The sequence below is a fragment of the Diadema antillarum genome, unplaced genomic scaffold (assembly GCF_040938485.1).
Source record: "Diadema antillarum isolate AM-2024a unplaced genomic scaffold, OU_Dant_1.0 seq00002643_RagTag, whole genome shotgun sequence".
Lineage (NCBI taxonomy): Eukaryota > Metazoa > Echinodermata > Echinoidea > Diadematoida > Diadematidae > Diadema > Diadema antillarum.
Window position 1 is genome coordinate 1 of NW_027273243.1, and position 19,169 is coordinate 19,169.

General features: G+C 37.4%; 1 protein-coding gene across 1 annotated transcript; it reads right to left on the bottom strand.

Annotated features, from left to right (window-relative positions):
- Positions 1–2,056: 2,056 nt before the first annotated feature.
- On the bottom strand, positions 2,057–17,869 carry LOC139715021 (sodium/myo-inositol cotransporter-like; the record flags this gene model as incomplete). The annotated part of the gene is made up of 6 exons (XM_071626655.1): positions 17,789–17,869; positions 16,604–16,675; positions 12,902–13,006; positions 9,589–9,648; positions 4,256–4,360; positions 2,057–2,163 (listed from the first exon to the last, which is right to left on the bottom strand). Coding segments are annotated over exons 1-6 (530 nt in total), but the record flags the coding sequence as incomplete, so codon positions are not given.
- Positions 17,870–19,169: the final 1,300 nt, after the last annotated feature.

Below are 19,169 nucleotides of genomic sequence, written 5' to 3' on the forward strand. Positions count from 1 at the left end.
AGAGCTTAGTTTGGTTTATTTTCACATTCCTCCAAAAGAAAGAGACAACAGCACTTTGCGGTAACACATAATACATGACAAAACAAAAACTATTTTCCAGAAAATAAATTATACCGTAACACTGGTACATTAACGCTACCGGTACGTTGATAATGCTGAATTGCAATTACATATTCATATGCATACAATTAAATAATAATGATGATATTGATTGTGATGATAATAATAATGATGATGCTGATAACAATGATAATGATAATATTAATACTACTACTACTACTACTACTACTAATAATAATAATAATAATATCAAAAATGATAATATTACTAATAGTAATTAAAAAAGGGAAAAGCAAGAAGAAATGAAATAGTAACAACTGCTACCTCTATTACATCAACAACAACGGCAAAAAAACAGTGAAACAGCTTACTGAGAATCATGAGAATTATTCCGCCGATGATGATGATGAACACCTGCACCGTGTCGGTGTACATGACGGCAGCAAGACCACCTGGAGTTTGGAAGGAGGAGGGGGGAGGAGGAGGAGGAGGAGGAGGAGGAAGAGGAGGAGGAGGAGGAGGAGGAAGAGGAGGAGGAGGAAGAGGAGGAAGAGGAGGAGGAGGAGGAGGAGGAAGAGGAGAAGGAAGAGGAAGAGAAAGAGGAGGAGGAAGAGGAGGAGGAGGAAGAGGAGGAGGAGGAGGAAGAGGAGGAGGAGGAGGAAGAGGAGGAGGAGGAGGAGGAAGAGGAGGAGGAGGAAGAGGAGGAGGAGGAGGAAGAAGAAGATGAGGAGGAGGAGGAGGAAGAGGAGGAGGAGGAGGGGGAGGGGGAGCAGGAGGAGGAGGAGGAGGAGAAAGGCGAATGAGGAAAAGGAGGAGGAGGAGGAGGAAGAAGAAAAGGAAGGAGGAGGAAGAGGAGGAGGAGGAGAAGAAGGAGGAGGATATAGAGGAGGAGCAGGGGGAAGAGGAGGAGGGGAAGGAGGAGGAAAAGGAGGAGGAAGAGTAGGAGGAAGAGGAAGGGGAAGAGGAGGATGAGGAGGAGGAGGAGGAAGAGGATGAGGGGGAGGGGGAGGGGGGTAATGTCAAACGGTAATTGATCGAGTTAACAACAATGTCGTCATGCTTTCTTAATTGCACTCCTTTTGCAAGATTGCATCAATAATTTCATTCACAGGAATGTTTGGTGTCTAATTACAACAACAACAACAACAAAAGACATCAAAAGAAGAAATTGAATATTCAAAAAAGAAAAAAAAAACGGTCCTGTTAGAGATCGAAGGAGCTGAGTATAGTTTAGTAAAGTCACCTCAATATTGTAGAAGCAAGGATGTGGAAAAAGACCGCCCTGCTCTGGTAGTAGCACCATGTTTAATTGCATTTCACTACGGTAACAAGAGTCAGCTTCCACAATCGCGACTTTCTTGCAAGTTGCAAGAATTCACCCATTCTACACCAATCTATTGAAAACCAAACTAACTTTGCAACCCAGAGGCGGATCCAGAGGGCACGCACCGGGCGCGCGCCCCATCTTTATCATTTAAAAAAAGAAAAGAAAATTAATACAGAGAAGAAAATGGGGAGGAGGGGGGGGGGGGGGGGGGGCTCGTGCGCCCAACTTTAGAGAATTTTGTAAAGGCGCCGCCCTTTTACAGAACTCATGAATCCTGCCCTGCAAACTTTACATAAATTATGAGAATAATATAGCAAGAATGATTTTTGTTGATTGAACAAGGATGTTTATGTCCATCGGGAGGGGCTTCGCTTACTATTTTTCTATCATTCTCATTTCCATTATATTTCAAGCACAAGGTAACTAATACCAAGCCCTGTGATGAAATGACAAGCTCGTGGGCCTCACTTGCGTCTAACTCATGCAGTATTATCATAAGCATTATTATTATTATCATAGCTAATGGGCCTAGTTGATGCCGAACTAGTGGGCCCTTAGAGTGTCTAGCTCATGGGCTGTATGACTCGTGGGTTGCACCACTCGTGGCCTGTGTGTCTCGTAGGTGTCCAACTCGTGATTTCACTCGATCGTATTGGGGACCCCACTTACCTGTGACAGTAAATTACGGCTACAAAAGCCAGTAAAATGGCAATGGCGACGTACTGATTCCACCCGAAGGACTCCTTGATGAATATTGCACCGGAATAGAGGTCAACCTGTAGTTATACAGACATTTAAGGAGGGTGACATCTTCAAAGATTGAAAGAAAATTAATCTTATGACACAACATCAAGACTTCTATGACGAAACCCTATTATAATAAGCATTGCTTTTAGTTTCAGTTTCAGTAAGTTACAGCAAACTTAAGCCGATTTTTATCTTTCTGTTTTTTCCTCTGGAAAGCTTGAAAATAAATGCATTGTTAGAATGAAAGGAAGGACTGCATTATGTATGATGGCAAAAACCCCCTCAAAAAACTGCATCATTCTTATAGTGGTCAATACGAAAAGACTTGAACAAACATGTGCATAATGTTTCAAAACACAACAACAACAACCCCTCCCCCCCCAAAAAAAAAAAAAAGAAAACACCACAAAACAAAAACAAAAACACGCACACATACACAAAAAAAAGACATCCGAAGCGTCCTCGGTATTACGCATATCAAGGAAAACAGACAGTGATGAGTGTGTATATTATGTGTGTATTTTATACAATAATTGCCTTTTTTTATTATAACACAGGTATTTACCCCGCACAAAACAAAACAAAACAAAACAAAATCATGAAAATTGATCGTGGTATCACATCCCCCTTTTTTTCAAACATGAAATTATTCGTGAGAAAGGCTGGGGGGGGGGGGGGGCGGTCAGTATGAAAACACGATGCATGGCTTTCCATCACTTAAAGGACAAGTTCACCTTCATATACATGTGGATTGAGTGAAGGCAACAATGTTAGTAGAACACATCAGTGAAAGTTTGGGGAAAATCCGACAATCCTTTCAAAAGTTATGAATTTTTTAAAATATCGGTGCAATCACTGCTGGGGGAGAAGACTACTACAGTGTATGATGTCACATGCGTGCAACGATATAAAGAAAATAAAAAGAGAATTTCACAAAACTTGACTTTTTTAATAAAGTGCACATTTCCTCGACTTGTAACTGACTCATGTTAGGGGTAATATTATTCCCCCTGACTTCTGAAAGAGAGAAGTCGAGTGCTCTTTTAATATGTGAGAAAAGTGAGAATATCTTGAATTTTCTGTATACTTTCTTTATGTAGTTGTACTCATATGACATCACAAGCTATAGTAGTCTTCTCATCCCGCCATGACTGAGCAGAAACTTCAAAAATTCATAACTTTTGACCGGATTGTCCGATTTTCCTCAAACTCTCATTGATGTTATCCACTAATATTGCTGCATTCACTCAACCCACATGTCTATGAAGGTGAACTTGTCCTTTAAAATATTTAGCTGACACTGGTATTCCGGTCCGATGGCGACTCGTATTTTTGTTCAAAGGCAATGCAACTTTATCCTGGCGGGTAACAAGAGGGTTGAAAGGGACATTCCAGACGATTTTCATAATTTCACATCATGTAGTACGTAAATCAACAGCTCCATGTGAAGAGTTTTTTCGCAAAAACCGATAAGTCCATTTTTGAGGATTTTGAAGTACGGTGTCTGTCATAACGTACAAAATAATACCTTTTAAATGATATATTGGTCACTACATATAAAGGTACATTTTTGAAGTTATGGTCAAAAGAAGCAAAAATTTTCTTATTATTCTCTTTATTTTTCTTGACCTTTAATCGCAAATATCTCCATTTGGCAAATATGGACTTATCGGTTTTTGCGAACAAACGCTTCATGTATAGATATGTGGAATTTATTGTGGTTCTTGCGCAGAGAAACAATACTCTGAAAAACCTTAAACAAATTACACTGAACAAGGAAGATGACATAGGAAGTTCATATACTTCAGAAATGTAGCAGTGTAATTCCATTACAATACCGCTTGCTTGCGAGTTCACCTGTGTATAATCTATGCATGCCGTCTTTTTTTTTTTTGTTCTGCTTCCTTGAGCCCACACACATGCATTCTTCTGCTTATGGTGACCCTGCCATCTCATCATCCTCGTTCATGACAATTTGTTATAAATTTCGAAAATAATCTAATTCTTTATCCTGATTATCATTTAAATTCTGAAACTCTGTTCTCAGTATAACTAAATTATATTTGTTCAAATGTAAAAATCTGACAATAATCCGGAGGTCTCCTTTAATTATCATCTCACCGAGATCCTAGAGACGATGTAGAGAAAGATGGACATACACGCCAGGTAGATTCGGATCCGATGACCGCCGAACCTCTTCATCATGAACTCCGGTAATGTGCATACCTGTTTCGGACAAATTGAAAAAAAGTCACACACATTTTCAAGTACTCTGTATCCGTTGCTATTTTCGCGTACAGATATGGAAGTAGGAGGTCACATACATTTTCGTGAGATGTTTTCGCGAATTGGCACGGACGATATCTTCAAATGCATTGTTCAAAATACATTTTCGCGTGTTGTTAAAATTCACCATCGAACTGTGATTCGCGAAATTCGCGAAAGTATAAACCCTCGCAAAAATACGACAGCTTTTATAGTAAACATCTGCATTCCTATTACGAGGACCTTTTACTTACGCCTATATAACTTTGTATTCAAGGTAATGTATTTTCGACTACTTTTGACAAAATCAAATACAAGTGAACAAACGAATAACCAAACAAACCAATCCCACTTCGATAGGACCGCAACAAATTATTAACGCCATTCCTTACCTGTCTGTTATCTCAGTAGTCAAATTTTTGAGTACTATCTTGTTAATTGCAAGGAAGTATCATAAGCTGCAAGATTTCAGAAAATTATAGAAACATGTTTTCTTGATATTACCACATGTATGACATAATGGTTTTGGTCAAAGTGCTTTGTTTAAAACATTATGATGTATTTGGGTCAGAATTCTGAACGATGTACAATTGAGCCAAAACAAGGCAAAATTAAAAAAGTAGGAAATTCTCCAAATTATCCATCTTACCTGAAAGCGTATAACTCAAGCTTTAATATGAACCCAATTATACTAGGATTTTCCCAGAGGAACAAGTTTTTATTCACCGCTGAAGTTTACCATGTCCAGAGCAGCGAACGTCCGTGAGGAATAGTACAGCACATACACTTGCATACCATTTAACATAGTTTCCAAAGATCTGATTCAGTTCAAAATCCTAACAAAATATCTTAAGGGACATGTGTACGTGCTTGCAGAATATTAAGCTTGTACTCTTAACTTGTACGTAATGGTAGACAACTGATGATTTAACTAAATTCGTCGTTTCTGTTGAAATATTGCTCTTCCGCTAAACACTTTCTCCACTTTACGCGCATTTTACAGAAACTCAATATTTTGACCTCTTATTTCACTATCCCATACTTCAATCCCCACTCCCAAATAATAACATACCTTTTCAAAATGTATCTGATCTAGGCAGTCTCTATAACCCAACGAACATAGCATAGTTTTCATCACGGAGGTTCGCATGTAGCTCACGGACGTTCGGAACAAACAAGATGCAGCTCTTTTGAGTTGGAAACGCATTCTACTCACAACAAACAGCAATTTCATGTCGAGAACAAACTCCTCTGCAAAATCCTGAACAGATACTACCAATTCTCAATTATATAAGCTTGTTTATCTTCTCATACTGAGGAATCAAAGAAAACAATTTTTTTCTCTCGTAAATGAACGTACAAACGTACGTGTAATCTCAGTGACGTAGTCCATCCTTGAGAACGAATATATTTATCAAAATTTCGTTATCATGAAGTAAAGATTCAGGTCCTAAATTTGTTACCTAAAGTCTACAATGCAAAGTTTGCTTATAACGAACATGGTCACAGCTAAAATTATAACAAAGAATCAACATATAGAAAGACAACAGAAATGTGCTCCGTTATAGAAATACGAAGTTTAGCTGGGGAGGGCAAACGAATACGTCGGTAAGAAATCCCTCTATGTTTGCTCCTTGTGTTACACACAGTTACCGAGGAGAATTTGTATTATTACATATATATTAGTCAGAAATGATAATAGGTTCGATACTGCGAAGTTTCGTCATAACAAAACACAATAAGTCCATATTACTTGGATGGATGTTTGTGACTTCGATATTATACAATATGGTTTGTTATAACAAACATTTTGTAGCGCGTCATTTCGGAGGCTCGTTATTCATTACAGATTGTCAATACGAAAATTGATAGAGTTCGTATAATTATGAAGCTTTTTTTATTCGGTAAATGATAGGAATCTCCGAAGGTTAATCGAAAGGTTTATTAATTGGAACATGACAAATCATGTTCGCTTATCCAAATGTGGAGAAACAAGTTAACAACTAAAATCCTCCAAATTTCAAAACCTCATAATAACCGTTTTCACCTAAACGAATATCAGGCCCTTTCCACTTTTAGAAGAACGGACCTAAAATAATGATCCTTAATATTTATTTTTCGGACTAACAAACTTTCGGAATAAGAAATTTTTTAATAACAAACCTCCTTAATTAACTACAACCTTTATTTTCCCATTTTCGGAATAACAAACCTTTGGACATCGGAAAAACGGATCTTAGGAAGAGTGAACGTATCAAAGTGCAACCTTTAAACCTATTTTTAATCATTACTTTTTTAACATGTGTTTTCAAAGTAAGCACAAAAGCACAAACAAATTGACGATCTCTCTGTCTCTTAAATGTAAAATGAAAAACAAAATCTTGGAAAGAATTACAAATGAACATTGCTTTTCATTGATGAGTATAAAACAACACCATGTGATGATAAGCGGAGGGTTTGTTTGTTTTCATCAGACAATAATTGTATACTGCATTATTTTTGTTTGCTTGTGACGGCATTTCGATGAATAAAAAAACAAACAAACAAACAAAAACTTCTCCAGAGGAATTTGGTACAACGGGAGTGCACTGGCAATTCTTTTCTCTGTGTGTTGGAGCTCGATCCCTTCTCTGTTTCTCAGTCATTTTTATTCAACTGCTTCCACGTCCTTTTGAAACTTTTCCATTTTTTATTCAACACATGCCCAATACGGACTTCTTCCGTCATTATCCTGCATGTGATTACATAGCACTTTTCGGATTTGTTTTGGCTTGTTTTGTTTTGTTTCTGTTTTCTGTTTGGTCGCAGCATGTCCAGGCTATCGAGGGAATGAGATAAAAATCGTCATGAAGAGAAAAATAAGAATGAATTAAGGCATTTAATATCATGACAGTTACAGCGAACGTCCGTTATGGAGACCAAAACTGGATGTGTTCTGTTTGAGACGGCAGCTACCATACTCAAAAGATAAACACTTGGTGCACCTGTCACTAAAAAGTGGCACTGATCCTCTTTCTCCTACTATGTAATCCATTGACTTATTCTACCAACGAACATCCGTGACCAAAACGTTTTCCTTTTGTTATTACAAGTAAATTGAGTGCTGAACATTATTCACTCGGGGCTCGGTGATTTGGTTATATTTTCAACTAACATTAACTTTATTCGCAGTGATATATTTGTAATTATCAGCAATTTCCTTTCTCGGACAGAACGTCCGTGAGCGAAACTTTCAGAACCTGTAACAGTACAAATTGTGTCCAGATCCTCATTAGAAAGAAATTTAAATGCACAGAAATTACAGATTACGCAAAATTCCGTTTTCCTATAACTTTGTTTTCAGTGTTTAGCTGTTTTTGTATAATTAGAGGGAAAACAAGCGTAAAATTGTGAGTAAATTTTCAACTGGTTTCTTCATCATGATCACATAACGCCTTAAAAATTCTGAAACTACTGCCCTAAACTCATTGGTTACTTTATAAAACTTTATTTGTGGCTATTGGAGCTAAAAGTTTTAAAGAATACGGGACACTTTCGGGACAAGTTATCCCTATCGAAGGGATTGCATACGTCACGGACGTTCGCTGGAATTGTCACGGACGTTCGTTCTACTGATAGGGTCATGTTCCCGGACGAATAACTAATCGGCAGAGAGTACCTAGCCTTCCTAACTCTTTCAAAAATTTTAAAAGGTATTGTCAATGCAGATTATAAGAAATTTGACATCCTTACAACATATGTATTGCTCAGAGGGGGATCAGGAGGTGAATTTTCAGAGAAAATATTAATCATTTGCATGGTTTTCGGTGAATTGCATGGTCCAAAAACTGCGGACAAGCCTCAGTCCGCTCCAAAAATAACATACAGCTCCTCGGCTAGAGAGCCAAAGGTAAAATGCACCTTCGTCATCAAAGCAAGATGGTGTCCCACTCGAAAACGTTTTAATCGTCACGGACGTTCTTTTTTTCTCGGAGGTTCGTCTAAAAACATAATTTCGGTTCCTATTTGACAAAGGATGGACAGAAACTCAAAACAAACATATTATCGTGTGGCTAGATCTTAGTTGATTACGACTCAGAACAATATCACCAATAGCGTTTATTGGGATACGATCTTTATTAGAAAACAGCGGAAGCACGTCCGTGACGAAAACTGAGTATAATTTTGCATAAAAGAATATTACGTCCCATGTACAGCCAGCAGACGTACAATTTTTGCAGGATATGTGCCATAGGTGGAACACCAAATTTTTGTATACATTACAGTTGGGACAACAAAGTAGAATTTGCAGCAGCGATAGAAATAAAAGCACCACGGACGTTCGTCTGTTTGGGACTTTGATATTTCAATTGTTCTCTGTGATTTTATACGTGCTCATAAAGTTCTTATAATTTTGTGGTTCATACCCATGATATGTCAGATCCAGAACATAGTCAGATATTAGATGCCACGTACGCTTAAAAATGCACATCATTAGTTTGAAAAACAAAAATCATTGTGAAAATAGCGTTTTTACCGTATTTTTACGCTTTAAGTCCTTGTCAAATGAAAAATATCAGGCAAAAGTCAACCAAACCATATATTTCCTGAAAGGAAATTTACCAATCTTTGAGATGACATGAAAAAATCTGGTTTCTTAGATCATCCTGCCGTGTTGTAAGGGAAAGAATGTCATAAGGTGCGAAAATCGGCAATTGTACATCGTTCAAAATTCTCACCCATTTACGTGTTTAGATGAATATAATATTTTTGATGCAGAATAATAAATGTCTTAGTGGGAAAAATTATATCGTTATGTAACTCTTTGCCTATCATATGGCATTATAAGGATATCTGTAATCATTTTCATAATGTATGTTTTTTTTTTTGTGTGGCATGTTCATTTCCTGTCCATTGGTTTATGTGTAAGATTTTTGCCCATTAGACTCAATGTCACAAAAAAGGGTTAACACAGAAATATCTTTAGTTGTACATTGTACTTGAAAAGACCGAAAAGTTATATAGGGGGAGTCAGTTTAAAAATGACGCAAAGCCAATGACGGAAGACGGACGAAAAGAGATCGCAATAACCTACTTAAGACTTTGACTCGAAGGTGAGCTATGGAAAATAAAATTGGCACAATCCGAGAAACCAGGCGAATGAAGGACAAAACATGATTATTTCTGAATAATGGGCTATATAAACCTACCCCAGATGCGATGTAGACGGGAATGAAGAGATAGGCCATGATGGGCAACTGACTGAGACCCTGTGGAGACAAACAGACAGACAGACAGACAGACAAAAATTGGGTGAACAGTTGCGAAAAAGACTTTACCAACGGCAGCTCCTCAAAATTTAGCTTCCTTCGGTAGTAATAATTCTTTTGATTGGTTAGTTGATGCTGTTTTATTTCTGATTTTCTCTTTCCAAGTACAATGACAAATCAATATAAAAATCGATACAGAGCATGCAAATCAATCAAACGATGAAACAAACAAAGAATGAGTTATATACAAATCAATGCAGGAATTATCAATTTGGTAACATACAGTGCCTGATAACATGCAATATGAATTATAGCAACTGTTATACTGCATTCATAATATGTGAATATGGGAGAGTATGGGACTGTGATCATAAGCAAAGCTTGACTTGGATGACCATAAACTGATATCATCACATTACAATACCAATTAAACCTTCACAGATAATTAGCATATGAACTGTATATGTGTATTCGTGAAGAGGAATGAACTCTTGCTTTAAAAGAAGACCATCTAGGCCTATATGTACCAGGCAAAATGCTTAGCTTTGAAACGGAGTGTTATAATCACGAGTGAAAGAATGTACAGATGTACACGACTTGATTTCATTTTATCTTGTTTCTAGTTTAGTTATTATCACGACACTGTATGCAAGTACACTCCAGAGATGCAAGTCTATTTAAAAGCAAAAACAAAACACGTACACATCCACCAACAAACACAAACTGTACGTTTATAAAAAAATTGAAAATCTATCGTATCAATCATTTTACGCAACATTTGGAAAAATATTGCCTAAAAAATGAATGTGATTTTGTTACCGAAACATAATTTTTAAATGAATTTGAAGCGTCAAAAATATTTCATATATACATGTGTTTTTTTCCAACTTCAAAGTAGCTCTGTAGCAAAAATGAAGTACTAGGTCTACCTCCTAGGTAGAACTGATTGATAGGTACTTGTACCACAGATATTATTCGTTTGATTTTTGTTTCAATTTATAGTTCGCATTCCTTTGACATAATAATGCAGTCTTCACAGCAGACATCAGTCGGCGTTTTTACATCAGCCCGATATAAATAGTGCGCTATTTTCTTACTTTGGAAATTAACCCGATCACGACATAGCGCGCTTATTGATAACGTGAATACAAATAGCGCGCTAATTGATCGAGAAAATTTCTCGAGTCCAACTCGGGAAATTTCCGAAATAGCAGGATACTTAGTAGGCGTTTTCACATCAGCCCGATGTTTCGAAATAACGCGCTATTTCCTGACTTGGGAAATTAACCCGATCACGAAATAGAGCGCTGTTTGATATTGTGAACACAAATAAGCGCTCTAATTGTATCGCTCTGATCGAGAAAATTTTTGAGTCCAATTCGGGAAATTTCTGAAATAACGGGATAGTAGCGCGCTGTTTGATAATAGGCGTTTTCACATCAGCCCGATATAAATCCAAGCGCGAGATATTTTTCGCGATTGCGAATTAGCGCGCTATTTGTATTCACGTTATCAATAAGCGCGCTATTTCGTGATCGGGTTAATTTCCAAAGTAAGAAAATATTTCATTTCTTTATAGGCGTTTTCACATCAGCCCGAAAAAAATCCAAACTCGAGATATTTTTGAACTTCCCAAGTCAGAAAATAGCGCGCTATTTCGAAACATCGGGCTGATGTGAAAACGCCTATTCACATCAGCCCGAAGAGAATTAGCCCGAAATTTTTTCGAGCTAATTCGACAGCTGAGCATGTGCAAACAGCAGCAGTAATGTGTGCACTTTCAAAAATTTCTTATGATTTGTGCGCAGTTTGCCTCGATCGATCGGGTCACACACGCTAGGCATGATGGGATGCATCGCGCTAATTTCTCGAGTCGTTTTCACATTAGGCGTTTTCACATCAGCCCGACAAATATCCAAGCTCGAGATATTTTTTAATGTCCCAAGTCAGAAAAATAGCGCGCTATTTCGAAACATCGGGCTGATGTGAAAACGCCTATTATCAAATAGCACGGTACTATAGCGCTATTTCAGAAATTTCCCGAGTTGGAATTTTCTCTATCAGAGCGATACAATTAGCGCGTTAATTTGTGTTCACATTATCAAATAGCGCGCTATTTTGCTATCGGGAAAATTTCCCAAGTCAGAAAATAGCGCGCTATTTCGAAACATCGGGCTGATGTGAAAACGCCTAATGTGAAAACGACTCGAGAAATTAGCGCGATGCATCCCATCATGCTTAGCGTGTGTGACCCGATCGATCGAGGCAAACTGCGCACAAATCATAAGAAATTTTTGAAAGTGCACACATTACTGCTGCTGTTGGCACATGCTCAGCTGTCGAATTAGCTCGAAAAAATTTCGGGCTAATTCCCTTTAGGCGTTTCCCATCAGCCCGATGTTTCGAAATAGCGCGCTATTTTCTGACTTGGGAAATTAAAAAATATCTCGAGCTTCAATTTTTATCGGGCTGATGTGAAAACGCCTAATGGGCTGATGTGAATAAGAAATGAAATAGTGCGCTAATTCGCAATCGCGAAAAATATCTCGAGCTTGGTAATTTTTATCAGGCTGATGTGAAAACGCCTAATGCGAACTAGCGCGCTATCTGATAATGTTAGGACTGATGTGAATAGGAAAAGAAATAGCGCGCTAATTTGCGATCGCGAAAAATATCTCGAACTTGGATTTTAATCGGGCTGATGTGAAAATACTCTCCACGCCTTTTGTGAGGATCTAGATCAAGCACCCGGTTGATTGTCCGTGAAATCAGAACTCTAAATTGTCGGTAACTCCTGAATAAGGGCTATTCAATACCAAGTCTAGTGGATTAATATGCTACCATTACTGTAAAGTTATATAAACATTTATTCAAAAGGAGCTTACTGCTTATGTAAGGTTACCTTTGTTTTGTGTATTATAGTGTAAACAGACGGAATCACGGTAAGAGCTTGATAATTAGATCAATAATGGCTAGTATGTGTCAACTTTGGGCCAAACATACTTTTTAAATTCTTTTATTTGTTTTCTCTTTTCTTTTTGTTAATTAATCAGTGAAACATTTCATGTAAAAACGTCGACATTTTGTCTCATGCTATATGATTATATCGAATAAAATAAATACAAATAAAATGTATATAGAAAAAAAGAATTGAACTGAATCATTCTCAACTTCCACTATCCTCCCCCACCTCTCCCATAATCGGAGAGAAAAAGTGAAAAAAAAATAGAGGAAGGAAATGAAGAAAACTTACGTTGATGTCGAAAGCTGCTGGAGACAGTCCTGTCACGGCAGCATCGCCTGCCAGACCGACGAAATGTTCGCTGCCAATATTGCTGGCCCATATTGACGCACCAACCTTCAAGAGAGAAGAACAATGTATATATACATATACTATATATATATATATACAAAACCCGTTTTTTTTTTTGCTCAAAGTTTTCACTATATATTTCACAGATATATATATATATATATATATATATACACACATATATATATATATATATATATATATATATATATACAGTAAACAACAAAGTAATTCATACCCCTCAGAAATTTTTTATTTTGAGCATATTTCTTACAAAAGAAAGATGGAGTGATGGTGATTGCCGGGTGTTAACTTTTTACTCTTATTTGTCCTCTATAAGTTGACATTAATTCCAGTCTCACCTTATTTGCATAACAATAGGAAATGTTGAGATATTTGGATTTGGGCCTTTACAGAATTATTCGTACCCTAATGAAAACACTGTCAATGTCATTGAATTTTTTCAGAGGACATACAAGGAAGTGTTCTTGTGTTTGGTCACTGAGTTTGTATAGATCTCCACTGATGCATTTGTTGTTATTTGTGCCAATAGGATTTCCATTAGCTGAAGATTTTAGAGTGTCCATGGCAACATGTGATATCTAGTTTCCAACTCAGATTAAACACTGCTTCAAGAATGTAGGAATTACTTTATACATTGGAGTACATTTACTATTAATGCCCCAGAAACATTACTTGCAACGTCAAACCCAAATATTCTAGTTAGGCCAAGTGACTCTGAACTGGCTGTTCTCCTTGAAGACATTGCTATAATAACTGCCTTGTGGATGTCTTCTCCCGATATAGCCTGACTCTATCATCCTTGAGATTGCTCTGGATAGCTTTGATGGTGATCTTTGGGATGACATTGCTTCCAGTGCACTGGGTCTTGTTCCCATAAACAGCTTACCTTTGAGCTCCAGACACACATCTAAAGGGAGTCGTCACAATGTGAAATTGTCCATTCTTGAAGCAGTAGCTGATATTTAAACTACAGATAAATATGATAGAGTATTCACATTCCTTTCTCAGTGAATAGGCTAATTGGTTAGCAGTAGTACACTGCATCTCCCAGCAAGGATGAAAGGCCTTTAAAGGCATGTCTGTAGTGATCTGAGGTGGTCAAGAGTCATGAACGCCTTAAACAGCATACAGTAGCCTCATCCAAAGTGTGCATTTTGCTCAGTACAGAGCAGAATTCTTCGAGGTGTGTCCGGATGTCAAATTTGTCACCTTATTTGTCATGGAGAGATTGCTTCACACATTAGAGACATTCCAAGGGCATCGCGAGCAGGAATAGATCCAACTTATACTGAGACAAACTCCTTGAAGCACTTCAGTGTGCAGGATTCCATGGACAACAACCACAAAAGAGCCTTTCCTCTGGCAGAGACACAAAATATGTATATGTCTGGTACGGTACTTGCAAGTAATGGTCTCAGGACATTACTGTTGATGTTTTTGGGTATACAAACAATTTCCAAGGTATTGAATTAATATCTAATATGCATAATCGCTATGAGGATCACATGGACACTCTTAAACCTCAACTTACTCGAATACTGGAGGTCCCCTTTGACAGAACGTGGACCAATGTCTATTGAAGACCTGCACAAACCTACTGGCAAAGCAAAAGGACTCTTCCAGGTTGCACTAATGAATATGTCAACGACAATGACAGTGTTTTCATAAGGTATAAATAATTCTGTAAAGGCCCAAATTCAAATATCGCAACATTTCTATTGTTATGCAAATGAGGTGAATCTGGCATTAACGTCAATTCATAGAGGACAACTAAAAGTATAAAGTTGACACTCAATCACCATCACTCCCTCCTTCACTTGTAAGAAATCTGCTTAAAACTAATAATTTCTCAGGGGTATGAATAATTTTGTTGTTAACTGTATTTTTGTGACCGTGCACCATAAAACAAACAAAACAGGTGAAATGGGCCAACTACGTCAATCTTGAGTTTTTTATATTATTTTCTGAAAGAGCTATGTTTCTTCTACACTATAGAGTTTGGGATCATAACACGAATGGGAAAGTGTGTTTTCAGCAGGGTTTTCTACAACCCCTTATTAGGGGAAGGTATAGAATGATCAGGTATGTATTAGAGGCCCCTTTTCATTTCTTGAAATCCTTTGTACTCTCTTCACTTTATAGTCTAATAACTTTTGAAAGATTAGTGTTTCTGCTTTGTAATTTGGCATTAATCATGAACAGAATGTGTTAATAAACGCCATGCTTAATTTCAGCTTAATTTGATAATCCCTTCATTGTTGTTGTTCCGGTGGTTGACATCCTGTGTTTTGTCCCTTTCATCGCACAGCTAGCGCGGCTTGGTGAAAGAAGCGCTTGAATAGACTCTTAAAAGCGCTGAATAGAGATTGCTTACTTTACTCAATAATTTATACGTGATTACTATATATTATATTTGCATCTTATCAATTGTTTTGCTTGGCTTTCATGGCTTTGAATCGGACCAATTGAGGTTCCTGTGTTGGTAAGCACGGGACTCTACTGCCTGCATATCGGAGGGGCCTAGGCCGTTAAAAACGGCTGAGAGGTTTGCTCGAGACAATGAGCCAGAAGATATAATACTTTAAGCAGGCAAATAGATGTACCGACAGCTGACCAAGGAAAAGAAATTTGTAGGGTAGTGTTTGGCGTAAATATTATAAAAAGAATGGAAAACGCCACTAAACACAAAACAAAAACAACAACTCTGTACTTCAGACCGTTTTTCTCAGTTCACACTTTTCCGCATTGTGTACTTTCTTTCCAGTCTTTAGGTAGGTTATGGGAGTCCAATTGAATCGAGTTATACATCTTAAGAGTCTGCTCTTTTAGAATCTGCCCTTAACCTTAACTTACCTGGGGGGCATAATGTCCCCCCCCCCCCCCCCCTACAAATTCCGCGACCATTCCGGCGCGCAAAATTTTTTGACCGCGCCGATCGCTGACTTTTTACTTTCAAGTCTCGCGCAACTTTTGAGACCAAATTTGTCACTCCCGGGCATACCGTTCCGAAGCCACGCCCCTTCAAAAAATTTTCGTCAAACCCAAAATTGCTCAAAAACGTGATTTTGTGTACAAAGTCAATACAAATTGTGTTTTTTTCAATTAATTCACGTAAAGATTCATATTTTTAATATTAATGGCTGAAATAAATTTATTCTAGTATAATCATGCTTCAAAAAATGTGTATGACAAATTCTGCTGAAAAAACAACATAAACAAAAGTTCGAAAAAACAGGGAAATACATAAAAAATTGATAAAACAATGAAAAACATAAGAAATTAATTTTGATACTGATTTTTTTTACGCACAAATGTTTGGAATGTCACTAGAAATATTTACACCAAAAATCAGCGTTCCACAAGCTTTTATAAGCCAATTACAGACGAAAATGAGGTTTTTGCATATATTTGCATAATTAATTGATTTAAAATAGAAAATGCAAATATTTTGAAAATTTAACTTCACAGTCTTGTAGATTACATCCGGCTTTATGTTCATGTAAAATTTTGCGGCGATATCTGGCGACTCTTAATTGGTTTGGTGATGCAAGTTCACATATATCATTATTTGTTTAAAATCTGTTTAACCATGGAACGAAAGTGTGATGGTATTCTTACCGGAAGCCAAGTCAGGAAACGCCCCGCCAAAAAGTAACCGCTGACCGTCCCTCGATTGGATATAAAGAGGGCCTGTGATGGAATGACCAAAGTGGTTTGAAGAAAACAGAACAATCATACATAAAAATCAACAAGATGAAGACATGTGCCTCGTAAAATAATATCAGTGACCATGCGTTCACAATCCTACCCGGACAGACGGTGTTAACATTGGGAGCAGTGATTTAAAATATGTTCCGAGTTATCACATTTGATTCATATACATGTGTAGGTCAGTTGCAGCACAGAACATCCTACCATACAACAATTTTGCAATAAAGCTTAAAATATAAGGAGATAAACTCACTATTTTACTCAATAAGTCATAACTGTAGACGGTTTTAATATTCAAGAAACAATTTTGAACTTACTATTGTTCGCATTTTATATATCTTAAAATACCTACGACAGATTATAATGAGTAACATTTTACATTGCTTGATAACTAACTCACATTTTAGGACTATTTTGAAGCACTAAATCAGGGCTTTGTTTCATCTGCAAATGGTGAATAATGCTTTTAAAATCGTCGTCAAATCACAAGCTAGTCTTGTCGGGGTGGAGGGGGGATATAAAGCTAAGCTGACAAATGAAGCTAGGTAGTAAATAGCCAGTACGGAAAAAAAAAATGATACTTTGAGACCTGACTCAAGGCTAACCTATGATGGACATTTATTGCATGGTGACCTCTTGCTCTGAGACTACAAACACCCATATAACACCTATATTTTATCATTATTATTATTATTTTTTTTTGGGGGGGGGGGTTGTGAAAGTGAAACAGTTTGTCGATAGTGTTAATTGTTGGTAATAGTCTTCTTTCAAGAGGTTATATTTCATTAGAATAATGTATCAACGTGTGCGACAAATACGCATCTAACCACATACACACACCACACACGCTGTGTGTGAGTGTGTGAGTGTGTGTGCGTGTGTGTGTGTGTGTGCATGTGTGTGTGTGTGTGTGCATGTGTGTGTGTGTGTGTGTGTGTGTGTGTGTGTGTGTGTGTCCGGGAGGGAGGGAGGGGGTGCTGCCGCTTTAATCTGTAGTAAATCTATTGTTATAATAGTTGTGATTGGATTTTTTTTTTCATAATATTATTTAAAATAAGGGGGCGCGGGGGTGTTCACATAAATTATACTTACATAAATTCCAGCAGATAGAACGATGGCGAAGTAGGTAACCAGGGCCACATAATCCCAAGTAGTAAGTACAGCTGTCGCCATCGCAGATATCCAGATTTCCTACAGCAACTATAGTCTATAAGTTGATAACACCTGTGGTGTGTTACAAATTTATCGACAAAGGTTGACTACCGGTTACAAGATATATGTATGTCTACAGTGCACAAGCATTAACACGATAACATTCAACAGCAAATGTTCCACGTTACGCGTCTTCATAACATGATGATACGTGTAGTTACCTGGATTGCTGATGTAATGGTAGTTGCTTTATAAATGGGATCGTACACAGTTCGGGTTGAGACCTAACATTAGGTTTCTAACATTTTTGAAAAGGTAATGCGAACCTCGTTTGAAATGTGAAAAGGTATGTAATTCCAAAAGGGACTCAATAATTTTAGTTGATGACAATCGGTTTTGAAATGACTGAGATACCCAAAACAAAGCGAGTTTCTTTTGATTATGATCGCTTTGTTTTAGGGGGGGGGGGGTATCTCAGCCATTCCAAAACCGATATTCAAGTAATAAACCTTGAATTCCTCTTACAATGGTATGCTCTGTATTATTTCATAAGTGGTGTCTTGTTATGTCGCAAAAAATGTTAAAAGCCCAATCCCCATCTCCACCAATACTATACAATCACTTTAATTTCTCGGTTGAACGCCAGGTACATGTGACAATTCAGTTGAGCATAAATAAAATGCTCGTCTTTATTTGGCATAATCGTGAAATGATATGCATTTTCAATCACCTATTACAACTGCATGAACAGTCTTGTACTCAACAACTGTACTTCAATAAGCCAGTTCGTAGTTCAACTTTGCGCATGAGCAGAAACAAGGTCATTCAGACCAACAGGCATGTTGGTTTTAAAATCATATCATGGGATAGGCAACTGCGATGCAATGATTATTCATGGTACTTATAAATGCGGCTTGCCAACACATCCACCTGACAGCAAAAGCGGTATTTGGCAATATCAATAGAAAGAGATAGTCAATACATTCAATGCAAAATAATTATATGGATGCTTTCCCAAGTGTATATTGGCGGATCGTTCTTCTCGTCTGGTCTACACAACTCTATTCTTTGTTTGAACAGGATTGATGAATCCCCTAATAATGATTGTTATGTAAAAGATTATGTATTATGTCGCTCTGAAAACGAGTGAAGTGCCCTTAACCGACTGAGAAAAGAAAAAGGTCATTCGTACCAATGCGCCCTTGAGCTCACTCCGAACTGGCTTATTGACTATGTGTTACATTCATATGAATGAAATGAACTAGATATGCCGGCATAAGATTAATAAATCGATCAAACAACTTTCATTTTTCTGTAGACT